Source organism: Rousettus aegyptiacus, unplaced genomic scaffold (genome assembly GCF_014176215.1).
Source record: "Rousettus aegyptiacus isolate mRouAeg1 unplaced genomic scaffold, mRouAeg1.p scaffold_m13_p_14, whole genome shotgun sequence".
In the NCBI taxonomy this organism is placed as follows: Eukaryota; Metazoa; Chordata; class Mammalia; order Chiroptera; family Pteropodidae; genus Rousettus; species Rousettus aegyptiacus.
In genome coordinates, this window is record NW_023416289.1 from 33,592,856 (window position 1) to 33,605,424 (window position 12,569).

A 12,569-nucleotide genomic window follows, 5' to 3' on the forward strand; every position below is an offset into this window, starting at 1 on the left:
ATCAGCCCTTGCCCTGAAGTCAGACTGTTCAGTTTCTCCCTGTATGTCCCTGGTGCTTTTTGAGCTCCTGCCCCAGTGCTGAAGTGAAGACTGAGTGAGTTCATCAGGGTAAGTCCATTCATGGGCCCTTTAAGAAGGATACCTGCAATTCCATCAGCCTTTCATCTCACTCAACCACAATCCCTGCTCGTTTTCAGAGCCCGAAGTTATGGGCACTTCTCTTTCCGGCACTGGAACCCTGGCCTAGGGGTTGTAGTGTGAGGCTGGGACCCCTCACTCCTCATGGGGAACATCTGCAGCTGAGATATCCTTCCCGCTTTTTAACTGCCATATGTGGGTTTGGGACCAGTCTGTTTCACATCTATGCTCCTCCTACTAGTCTTGACGTGGCTTCTTTTGTATATCTTTAGTTGTAGGACTTCTGTTCAGCTAGACTTCTGCCTGGACTGGTGGTTCTCAATGACAATTTTTCTGTAGTTTAGTTTAATTTTGAAGTTGGAGGAAGAGGTGAGTACAGCATTTACCCACTTCACCATCTTGACCAGATGTCCCACTTCTTTCCCTTCTAAATTTAAACTCTTGTGTATTTTTTAAAAACCTCTTGAAATACATATTAAGCCTTTTTGTTCATTTTTCCTGTTGATTTTTTACTTTTTTTTTGACCTGTTTTGCTTTAATGCAGTAATTCCATGTGTGAAAGGATGTTCATTCACTTTTAATCAGCATTTGACTTAAAAAATTAATACAGCCTTTTCTTGGTCTGTGGGAATTAAAGAAGTATATAAGTTATTAAGATACAATCTAATAAAGAGCCTAGTAGATGTCCATAAGTAACTTCCAGAAAGCAGACTCAACCATAAGACTTATATATGGAGCTTAGAAGAAAGTGCTGAAGATATAAATTTCAAATAGTGCTGGGAGAAAAGGATATGCCTCCTTTTAGGAAAAAGTACACAGAAATGCTTATAGATAAGAGAGGGTAATAAATAAATTGTAGAAAATTTAGGTGTCAGGGAAAAGTGAGAGAGTAATTTTCAAATAAGTTGGTGACATTCTTAATATGGGCAAAAATGGGGCTGTAAGCATAGACCGAAGGATTTTTTTTTTTTTTAAATAAAAGATAAGGCTTTAAATTTTTAAAAATGCTTTTAAGTAATAGGAATACTATTCATTTTTAAAAGTGTTCTAGTTGTAGGATGTAGATTATTTTATTTCAATTTTTTCACAGTGTCACAAATGTGTTTTAAAGATTTTTTGTTTAGTTTATTATAAAAATTTTCAGATATACACAAGGATAGTAGAATGGACATCCCATTAATAAATCCACTTTTGGGCTCCAGCAGTTATTAAAATGTTTTCAGTCTGATATGTGAGATTCCTGGGCCAAAAAGTTTAAACCTTGTAAAGCTCCTAATATTTTAGTGCAGAAATGCATGATCCAGTGAAGCCAACTTATCCAGCTCAATTCATGCAAGTATTAATAGTTGGTTAATTCATCAAAAAGGTTAAAGTAAAAAAGTATAATATGCTACAGTCATTTTATTTTAACTGAAAATGTTTAGTTACAGATATATTTTACCCATTTTATAATGTCAGGGCAGGCATTTTCTTTGAAAATAGGTTTCCGATTTGGAGTTCTGCCTTATTTTTGTCTATACTAAACCCATAATGTGTTAGTCATAATTTAAACTTTTGTTTTTTTACATGAAGGGGCAACATAAAGATTCTTGCAATCTAATGTGAATAGAGAATCCAATAGAGCTGCGCTGTCCTATATGGTAGCCCCTAGGTACATGTGGCTATTTTAATTTAACTTTAATTAAAATTAAATAAAATAAAAAATTCAATTATCTAGTAGTACTAACCATGTTTCATGTGCTCAGTCATTACATTTGGCTACTAGCTACCATATTGGACAAGTCAGGTTCTAAACATTTCCATCATTTCAAAAAAATGTGTTGGCATTGCTGTCAGTGTAAACAGTTTCTCTCCTGTACACAAGGTTTTTCCTGTTCATTTATCTCCATATAATTCGAGCAGTTTTTTTTTTTAGTGATTAGCAGAATATTCTACTTAATTTATTGTGTTTTAAAAACCTTTATTATGTAAGTTATGATATATAAAAAAGAATACATATAAAATTTAAAGTGTAACAAAAACCTGTGACTGCCATACATAAGAGCTAGAATACTTTACAGTGCTATTACACTTAACTTATGCTCATTTTTAATTCTATTTTACTGCCTCCCCAATGTTACAATAATATCTAACCTGATTTTTGTGTTTATTCTTCCTATGATCTTTTTATATGATTGAATAGTTTTATCATATATGTTAGTATCCTTAAGCAATGTATTTAATTTTCTTTCTTTTTTTTTTTATGTTACTGAATATTACAAATATGGTTTTGTACTATCTGGAGCATTTTCTGATCTGATTTTTTTCACCTCATATGATATTTATAGGATTCATGTATGTCTTTGCATGTAGCTATGGTTCATTAATTTTTATTGTAGTATATTATCCCATTATGTGAATACACTACAATTTATCTGTTCCCTAATTCAGTAGAATTTTGCTTCTTTGAACTAAATTGATTGTGAATATTCTTGTAAATATCTGTGCTACTCATGTGTATGAATTTCTCTAGGACCTATACCTAGAAGTGGAATTTCTTGTTCACAGGGTATGTAAATGTTTAACTTTTCTAGATAATGACAAAATATTTTTGAGGTAGTTGTGCTAATTTGCTCTTCTGGCACAAATTTTCTTTGGTGCACTTCCTCATTTGCACTTAGGATTTATAATCACACTTTAAAATTTGTGCCAATATAGTTTTGCTCAGAATTAGCTAAACTCAAAGTTAAGGGCACAGTCCTCCAGACTGCCAAATTTACCCGACTTCTGACACTAGCTGAAAGTTCAAGAGGTCCACAGGGTTACCCTCATTTTAGATCAGCTGGCCACAAATTTGGGGATCTTCATGGACTACTTCAAATTTGATTATTCCACAACTCATGCAACTTTGAAAAGCACTAAGCTTATAATTCATTTTATTATAGCAGAAGAACACCAGCAAAAGGATTAGAATCAGCCGAAGGAATAGACACAGGGCAGAATCTGAGAAGGTTCCACATGTGAAGTTTCCATGTCCTCAGAGATGCATTATCCTCCTATCATTGATGTGTGACAATATGCATGGAGTCTTGCCAAACTAGGATGCTCACCTGAGCTTCAGTGTCCGAAGTTTCTAATTGAGGCTTCATGATATAAGCATGATTGATTGAGTTATTGCCCATGTGGCTGAACTTAAGGTCCAACTTCCTCCTCTTTTATAGAGGCTGATTCATCATACCCAAAGACCCAGACCTCTAATCATATAGTTCATCTTTCTGGCATGGACAGCCCCCACTGGGTGTCACAAAGTTAACAAACTGTCACTTGTGGTCTAAGGGCCCCACTGTGAGTAACAAACACTCCTATCACTTGGGAAATTCTAAGCTTTTAATGGTTATCTCCCAGTTGCCAGGACAAAGGTTGGATCTCCTTTAGGGAATGTTATTTCTTTACTACATAATAGTGAATATAAAATTCTACTACATTTTCCTAGTTTGTATTAATTAGACTGAACATTATTTGAAAAGTATATTTACTATTTGTACTTCCTTTTTATGTGAAATTTTGCCATTTTTCCCACTAGGTTGTTTAGGTTTCTTTTCTTTCTCTCTCTTTTTCTCTTTCTTTCTCTCTTTTTCTTTCTTTTCTTTTCTTTTCTTTTCTTTCTTCTTCTCTCTCTCTCTCACTTTCTTTCTTACCATTTAAAAATTTTTTTTTGTTAAAACACAGCCAACATATATCATTAATTTCAGGTGTACACCATAGTTATTCAACATTTATATACCTGAAGAAGTGATCACTATGATAAATTCAGCAACCATCTGACACTGTGTAATGCTATCACAATATTATTGACTATATTCTCTATGTTGTATACCACATCCCTGTGACTTATTTGTTTTATACCTGGAAATTTGAACTTCTTCTTCCCCTTCACTTTTTTGTCCCTTTTTTTGATTTTTCAATTACAATCAATATTAACAATATTATTTTATTATTAGTTTCAGGAGTACAGCATAGTATTTAAACATTTACATAATTTATGAAATGATCCCCCTGATTAGTCTAATACTCACTTGGCACTATATGTAGTTAGTACAATATTATTGACTATATTTTCTTTACTGTACTTGACATCCTCATAGCTGTTTTTTACCTGCCAATTTATACTTCTTAATCCCTTCCCCTTTTTCACCCTACCCAAAACTCTTTCCATCTGTCAACCATCAGCTTGTTCCATACATCTGTGAGTCTGTTGCTGTTTTGTTTGTTTAGAATCCACACATAAGTGATATCATATGGTATTTGTCTTTCTCAGTCTGACTTATTTCACTTAGCATAATACCTTCCATGTCCATCCATATTGTTACAAATGATAAGGTTTTATTCTTTTTTTATGGCCAAGTAATACTCCAGTGTATACACGTATCACGTTGTCTTTGTCCAGTCCTCTATTGCTGGGCACTTAGGTTGCTTCTGTATCTTGACTATTGTAAATAATGCTTCAGTGAACATAGGGGTACATATATCTTTCTGAATTAGTGTTTTGGTTTTCTTCAGGTAAATACCAAGAAGCGGAATTGCTGGGTCATATGGTAGTTCTATTTTTAATTTTTTAAGAACCCTCTATACTGTTTTCCACAGTGGCTGTACCAATTTGCAATCCCATGAACAGTGCATGAGGGTTCCCTTTTTTCCACATTCTCGCCAACACTTGTTGTTTGTTGATTTATTGATGATGGCCATTTGGACAGATGTGAGTTGATATCTTATTGTGGTTTTAATCTGCATTTGTCTAGGTATATTTTCTTAATTATTTGTAGGAGTTATTTACTTACAATTATGGTAAAATACAAGTAACCAAATTTATTACCATCTTAACTTTTTTTTAGTATAAATTCAGTAACATTAAGTACATTTACATTGTTGTGTAACTACCACCACAACTTTTTCATCTTCCAAGAATGAAACTATGCCCTCATTAAATAATTATTCCCAATTCTTTTCTGCCCTCAGTAGAGAACCACCATTCTACTTTCTACTCTATGATTTTCAATACTCTAGGTGTCTGAGTTTAATCATACAATATTTTTCCTTTTGTGTATGGCTTATTTCACTTAGTGTAATATCCTCAAGGTTTTTGTGTCAGAATTTCTCTTTTAAGGCTGAATCATATTCCACTGTATGCATTTACCACATTTTGTTTATTCATTCATTCATTGATGGACACTTCGGTTATTTCCATTTTTTTGGCTAATGTGAATAATGCAGCTAGTAGCATGGGTATACAAATATGTCAACTCCCTGCTTTTAAATTTTGGGGTATATATCCAGAATTGGAATTGCTGGATATATGGTAATTGTATGTTTAATTTTTTGAGGAACCGTCATACTGTCTTCCATATTAGGTGCACTGTTTTATAGTCCCACCAACAATGCACAAGGTTTGGATTTCTCTACATTCTCACTGATATTCGTTATTTATTTATTTTTTAAATAATAGCCATCCTATTGGGTGTTAGGTGGTATCCCATTGTGATTTGGAATTGCATTTCCCTAATGATTAGTGATGTTGAGCCTCTTCTTGTGCTTATTAGGTATTTATATATCTTTGGGAGATGTCTATTCAAATACTTTGCCCATTTAAAAATTGAATTGTTTGTTTTTTCTTTTGTTCAGTTGTAGGAGTTCTTTATATATTCTGCCTATATACTCCCTTATTAGATATGCGATTTGCAAATATTTTTTCCATTCTATGGGTATCCTTTTTATTCTGTTAATGATGTGTCTCAGTTTTGGGCTACCTTAACGAAATACTGTAAATGTAGCTTACAAACAACAGCATTTATTTCTCAACAGTTCTGGAGGCTAGAAGTTCAAGATCATGGGGCCCTCTTCCTGCTTCATGCTGGTGCCTTCACACTGTACTCTCCTGTGGTGAAATGGCCAGAGATCTCTCTGGAGCCTCTTTAATCAGGCAGTAACCTCTTTCATGAGGGTTCTACCCTCATGACCTAAGCACCTCCCAAAGGCCTCACTTTCTAATACTGTGACATCAGGCACTGGGATTTCAAAATGAATTTTGGGAGGGACACAAACATTTAGACCATAACAATGTCCTTTGATGCACAAAATTTTAAATTTGGTAAAGTCCAATTTATTTTTTTCTTTTGTTATTTGAATTTTGGTGTCATATTAAGAAAATTACTGCCAAATCCAATGTCATAAAGCTTTTCCTCTGTTTCTTTCTAAGAGTTTTATAGTTTTGGCTCTTGATTTCTTGGTCTATTGATTTTTAGTTTCATTCGTTGTGATTAGAAAATATATAATTTCAGTGTTTTCAAATTTATTAAGACTTGTTTTGGGGCTTTGAAGTCTTTTTCTGGGCTTCCCAAGAGATAGGTTCTATTGACTGCTTCCTCCACCCACCAATCTATGGGTCCCATTTACTATTTCTTTGAGTGTTTTATGATTTGTGTTGAAAATGGGACATTTCAGATAATATAGCAACTCTGACCCCTCCAGGAGTTGTTATTGCTGATTTTTTGTTTTTTAATTTTAAAATTTATTTATTTAGTAAGTTGTCTGGATTAATTCTGTAGTCTTTTTTCCTACAGTATGTGCCCACTGATGTCTCTTCTCAGGTTTTTTAAATCTTATGTTTATTTTTAAGCCTAGGGCAAAGTTCTTACCTACTAATTTATTTACTTTAGTGGCTATGGTATAATTCTGGTTTTCTCTTTGATCATGAGAATTTTCATATAATGTTTCAGTGTTATTGGCATCAAGTTTCATATATACTTTAGTTATATTTTTAAAGTATAGAAAATATGCAATGACGAGCTAACATCTTCATTACAAGTTCCAATAAGAGTACAATGGAACAACAATCACCAGAAATCATTTAAGATAACTAAAATTAAGAACAGAAGGATTGGAGTTATGTTTTGCAGTAGTTCACCATTTGCCCAGGAAAATCATAGCTTTGACATCCAAGCATAAAGTTACTTATAAAGAAAGGAAAATCAGATTGTCATCTAGTCTTTCTACAGCAAAGCTTTATTTCAGAAGTCAATTTATAGTTTTCTATTTAATTATATAAATACATGAATTTTGATCTAAGAATTTTGATCTTATATCTAGCCAAATTGTTTAATACATACAGCAGCTGGGAATATTATTCCCTTAACTTCTTCCTGATGAATCTACCAGAAAATTAGCTTCAGAAAATCAAAATAGAGACACATCAATTACTAGAGATTGGTATTGAACATTAAATATATATAATAACTTGTGTATATAATATCAATGATGGTATTAAGGGCAGGAGTATAGTATTATTGTTCAGATGTAGTATAATTCTCCAAAAAGTAGGGTGGAAATGTTTATAAAAGTATAATAAACTTACATATTACCTTATAGGTATTAATGCGAGTAATTGTTTCAAGTCAGAAGCTGGGGAGAGATAAAAGAGGTTAGTAGTTACTTCCAATATTTCTCATGATAGAACGAACACCAGTTAGATAATAGCAAAAAGAGTGATGGAGGTAGGGGAGGGGGAGAGGAAGAGGGAGAGGTAGGAGAAAACAGGTATTACATAAATTTATTAGGATAAACATAACCATTGGATCAAAAATGTGAAGTTGACTAAATATGAAAAGATAAACCTAAAAATACAGAATAAGTAAAATGCTCTACATAGTCAAAGACTATGTAAAAGACATGGATGTGTGCATATTCGAGGGTTTATGTGTCATAGATCAAAGTTATAGCACTTAGGCCAAACTCTGATTATACTAAAATATGCTTCTATTTATCTAAAACAGGAAGGATGTTATAATTTTTTTTAGAAGTTTTTTTTTTCTTTTGACCTACAGGGGAAGGGGAAAAAGTTGGATGAAGAGGATGTCTTGGACTATGTTTTGTAAATTTGAGTTTGGAACTGTATAAATATCTTACATAATTATAAAACACAATGAAATTTAGAAAAATCCCTGGAACTAAATAAGAAGTGAAACAATTCAATTTAAATGTGTGCCTAGTGGTTACATATGCTAAGGATAAAAGAAATAACAAAAATGCACCTTTCATTGTTTTTATTAATAATACTAGTGGTAGCATTGTCGATATCGTTATTCCGAGAATGTTGTGTATGTCGTGTGGAATAAAATAAATGAGCAATTTAGGTGAAGTCTTCAAAAATTGAGACATTTGGTATGAGAGAAAGGAAATACAAATGTAAGACTAATAACATTAGTAAAAACCCTATAGTCCTGAATGTGAATTGGAGGGGTTATTTTGAACTTATACTGAATTTTATCTTTAGCTATGTATCTTATAGATTAAAAAAGACTTAATATATCATTCAATCTCATATATGGACTTCATATCGATTCCGATTCAGAGAAATGGAAAAATACACATTTATAATCAGACAATTGGGGAAATGCGAAGACTAACTGAATGTTTGATCATAAAGAATTACTGTTAAATTTTAGGTTTATTATCTTATTATGCTTTTGCAAAAATGTCCTTTTCCTAGCAGTTCATGCTGAAATATTTACAGATGAAATAACATGATGCTTGGGATTTGCTTTAAAATAATCTGTGGAATTTGATGTGAGAACTGGGTGAATAGACAAGATTATCTGTACGTTGACAGTTGTTGAAGCTGAGTAATTGTTAGATTGTTTTTTCCACTTTCATAAGTTTACATTTTTCTATGACAAACTGTTTTAATGCAAAAAAATAGGAAGTGAGACAATATGTGGATGATGAAGGGAACTAACTATAGCATGTCCTTGAATAATGTTGTTTTGTTGTACTGTTGTAGGAACTTAACTCTCGTTTATAATTAACCTATGGTAAAATTGGTTTTGTTATATGTTGGTTTGCTTAAAGTCACAGAACTTATCTATAACATTAAGTGAGGACTTACTGTAGTGTGAAGGTTTGTAAAACAGAGGACAAAAAAATGATTGGTAGCTGCAGGGGTGGGTCCTAGGATCAAGGAAATTGTGTATGTGTGCACTTTAAAGGAGATTATATTTGTGCGTCTTTGGATGCTGATGGGACCAAAACAGAGGAGCAGGAAAAATTCTTTGTGAAGGAGAGAGTGTGGGAACTGAAGAAGCATAGCAAGAAAAGGTTATATCAGAGAAGATATTCTTTGGTTCCCAGTAATGGCATTGGCCTTGGACAAGAACATTTTATCAGTAGAGGGAGCTGGTTATCGGAGTTTATGTACAGGTTGGTTGATTTGAGTGCATGAGAGAAAATTCTCTCATTCTTTTTTTCCTCTCAGCAAAACAATCAGTATGGACATCAGCCATGAGATAGTTTTGAGATTTTAGGAGAGTGAAAAGATGGAGAAAATTTTCTCAGAATGGAAGAATAAGATATGTAGAGATGAGGGAAATGCTGAGGGTCCATTAGAGATGTGTGGTTATAAATGTATAGTGACAATAGTCAGTATGACTGTGTTTTTAGTAGCCATGTTCAGCTACTCACGTGGAGAAGAACAATAAGCAGCATTGGATTTAATCAGGGTTGGGGAGATGAATGTAAGGTAAGAGTTATGATGGACTGGATTTAAAGCTAGGTAAGGCCATCAGGAATATAGGCGACAGTGAAATTAACATTGCAAATGATTGGAGCATGGACAAGAGAGTGACCCTAGTAACTTCTGCTTGAGTTTTGGAGATATGTGGTTATATGTGTTTTGTGTTTTGTTTTGTTTAATTCATGCCTCACCCCTCTCACATTCATCTTCTTTCTGATAGACTATTTTATGAAAAGCAGTTCAGGTGCAGGACAACTTAATATCATTTTCCTTGCTCAGTCCCTCACTTTTTTCCCCAAATCTTCTTCCATAGTAATAAGAACAATAAGAACAAAGAGCTTTTCTTGAGCTCTTTATGCCAGGCATTTTACATGTATTGTTCCTATTCTTCACAAGCTTATGGAATAGATATTTCTTTATTATTATATAAAGAAATGGTGATTGAGGTAGATAAAAGTAATGTGTCCTTAACAGAAGGGTAATCATCAACAGAGCTAGGGTCTGAAATGCTGATCTGTCTGAATTCTGTGTTCTCACTAAATCTCATTACTACACTTTCTTTTATTCTGAACAATTTCTCTGCTTAAATTGTTAGAGACTTTGCCTGAGTTTCCTTCTGTATAATTTCAAGGACAATTTTATTAGTGCCTCCACCAAATGGTTATTTCATTGGATCCACAAAACATACCATACTATAATCACAGGAGTATTTGTGTTGTAATTATTCCAAACTCACTCAGCATTTTAGAATAGTCTCAGTCTGTTCCATTATCTAGATTGATGTTCTCCATTTTTTTAAAAAAAACTAGATTATGTATCTATTCTCATTTTGGCTTTACTTTAGAACCAAAAGATGAGGGACATATATCCTTTAAATTTACCTTTAGTCACATTTTCTAAAATTGAGTCTAATTTTTAAATTAACAAAACAAAATTTATATATCTTTTTTTCCCCAGCTTTATGGAACTATATTAGATAGTTTGCTCATATTTACATTGTACAATTTAATGAGTTTTTTTTTTTCAGTTATAGTTGGCATACAACAATATGTTAGTTTCCGTTGTACAGCATAGTGATTAGAGATCTATATAACTCATGAAGTGGTCATCCCACTAAATCAAGTACCCCTCTCCTCATTTAACATACTTTTTACAACACTTTTGACTAGTTTCTTTATGCTACGCTTTTTATCTCTGTGATTATTTTGTATCTATTCCTTTGCCCTTTTTCACCATCCTCCCAATAACCCCTCCCATCTAGTAGCCCTCAAAATATTCTCTGTATCTATGAGTTTGTTTCCAGTTTAGTAGTTGTTGTTGTTGTTGTTTATTTTGTTCTTTAGATTCCACGTATATGTGAAGTCATGTGGTATTTGTCTTTCTCTACATGACTTACTTCATTCAGCACAATACCCTCTAGGTCCATCAAGGCAATATCTTTTTCCATCCTCTTCCTTTTAGTCTGTGTGTATCTTTCAATCTGAAGTGAGTCTCTTGTAGACATCATATGAAGGGGTCTTGTTTTCTTATCCATTCAATTCACTTTTGGTGGGAGCACTTAATTCTTTTCCATTTAAGGTACTTGTTGATAAGCTTGTAATTATTACTATTCTTTATTCCTATTTTTGATACATATTTTTTCTTCTTAAAGAAGTCTCTCCAGCATTTCCTGTAATACTGGGTTGGTGTTGATAGATTCCTTTAGCTTATTTTTATCTGGGAAGCTCTCTATCTGTCCTTTGAGTCTAAATGATACTTTGCTAGATAAAATATTCTTGGTTGTAGACCCTGGGATTTCAACACTTTGAATATTTTGTGCCAAGCCCTTCTGTCCTGCATGGTTTCTTTTGAGAAATCAGCTGCCAGTCTTGTGGGAGCTCCCTTGTAGGAAACTAATTGCTTTGCTCTTGCTGCTTTTAAGACCCTCTCTTTGTATTTAACCTTTGACATTTTAACTATGATGTGTCTTGGAGTGGGCCTCTTTGGGTTCATTTTTGGGGGGACTTTCTGAGCTTCCTGCAGTTGTATGTCTGTTTCCTTCAACAGGTTTGGGAAGTTTTCCATCATTATTTCTTCAAATATATTTTCAACTTCTTGTTTTCCCTCTTCGGGTACTCCTATGACATGGATGTTGTTATCCTTAATTTTATCCCATAGGTTCCTTAAATTATTATTATATTCTTGGTTACTTTTTTCTTGCCATTCTGGTTGAGTGTCCTTGGCTTCCTCATCCTCTATATCGGTGTTTCGATCCTCTTTTTCCCCCATTTTGTTGATTCTCTCTAATAATGTGTTCTCCGTTTCTGACTGGTTCCCTTTTAGAATTTCCATTTCCATTTTTATGTTATTTTTGTCTCTTTGTTAAAGTTCTCACTGAGTTCATCTACATTTCCCTTAATTTCATTGAGCATCTTCGTAACCAGTATTTTGAACTCTGCATCTGTGAGATGGCTTGACTCCATTTTTCCTTGATCTCTGTTCTGTTCTTTCATATGGTTTCTGCTTCTTTATCTTCCCATTTTGGCTGTCTTTCTGTGTCTGTTTCTATGTACGAAGCAAAGCTCCTAAGTCTCCCAGTCTTAGAGTGGCTTTGTGTAGTAGGTGACCAGTGGCACAGTCCTGAGAGGGGTTCAGCTGCAGGCCAAGTTTAGCCCCAACCTATGCCCCTCCAGGGCTGCCTGTTAAAATTCATCAAGCAATCCACAGATGCTATGCTTATAGGTGCCTTAAGAAGCCACTCCAGAAACTGAGGACAGCTACCACCAGAGGGAGTCTTGGCTCTGCTCAGCAAAGAGCACCTGACTCTCCGAGGCTATACCTGGATGTGGCTTGGGTGGGGCCTGAGTTAGGGGGAGGCTGAGTTTCAGTGAAAACTCTGAGTGAAGTGACC

At 34.0% G+C, this 12,569-nt stretch overlaps 1 protein-coding gene across 5 annotated transcripts in view; it reads left to right on the plus strand.

The window, feature by feature from the left end:
• LOC107497619 (zinc finger protein 850) overlaps positions 1-12,569 on the plus strand; it is a 38,322-nt gene that overhangs the window by 22,137 nt on the left and 3,616 nt on the right. Inside the window, exon 2 of one of the 5 annotated variants that reach the window (XM_036232191.1) lies at positions 7,540-7,591. The exons of the other annotated variants lie outside the window; for them this stretch is intronic. Within the exon in view, the coding sequence (XP_036088084.1) occupies positions 7,546-7,591 (46 nt within the window). The 5' untranslated portion in view covers positions 7,540-7,545. The remainder of the gene's footprint in view (positions 1-7,539; positions 7,592-12,569) is intronic. 5 annotated transcript variants of the gene reach the window in all.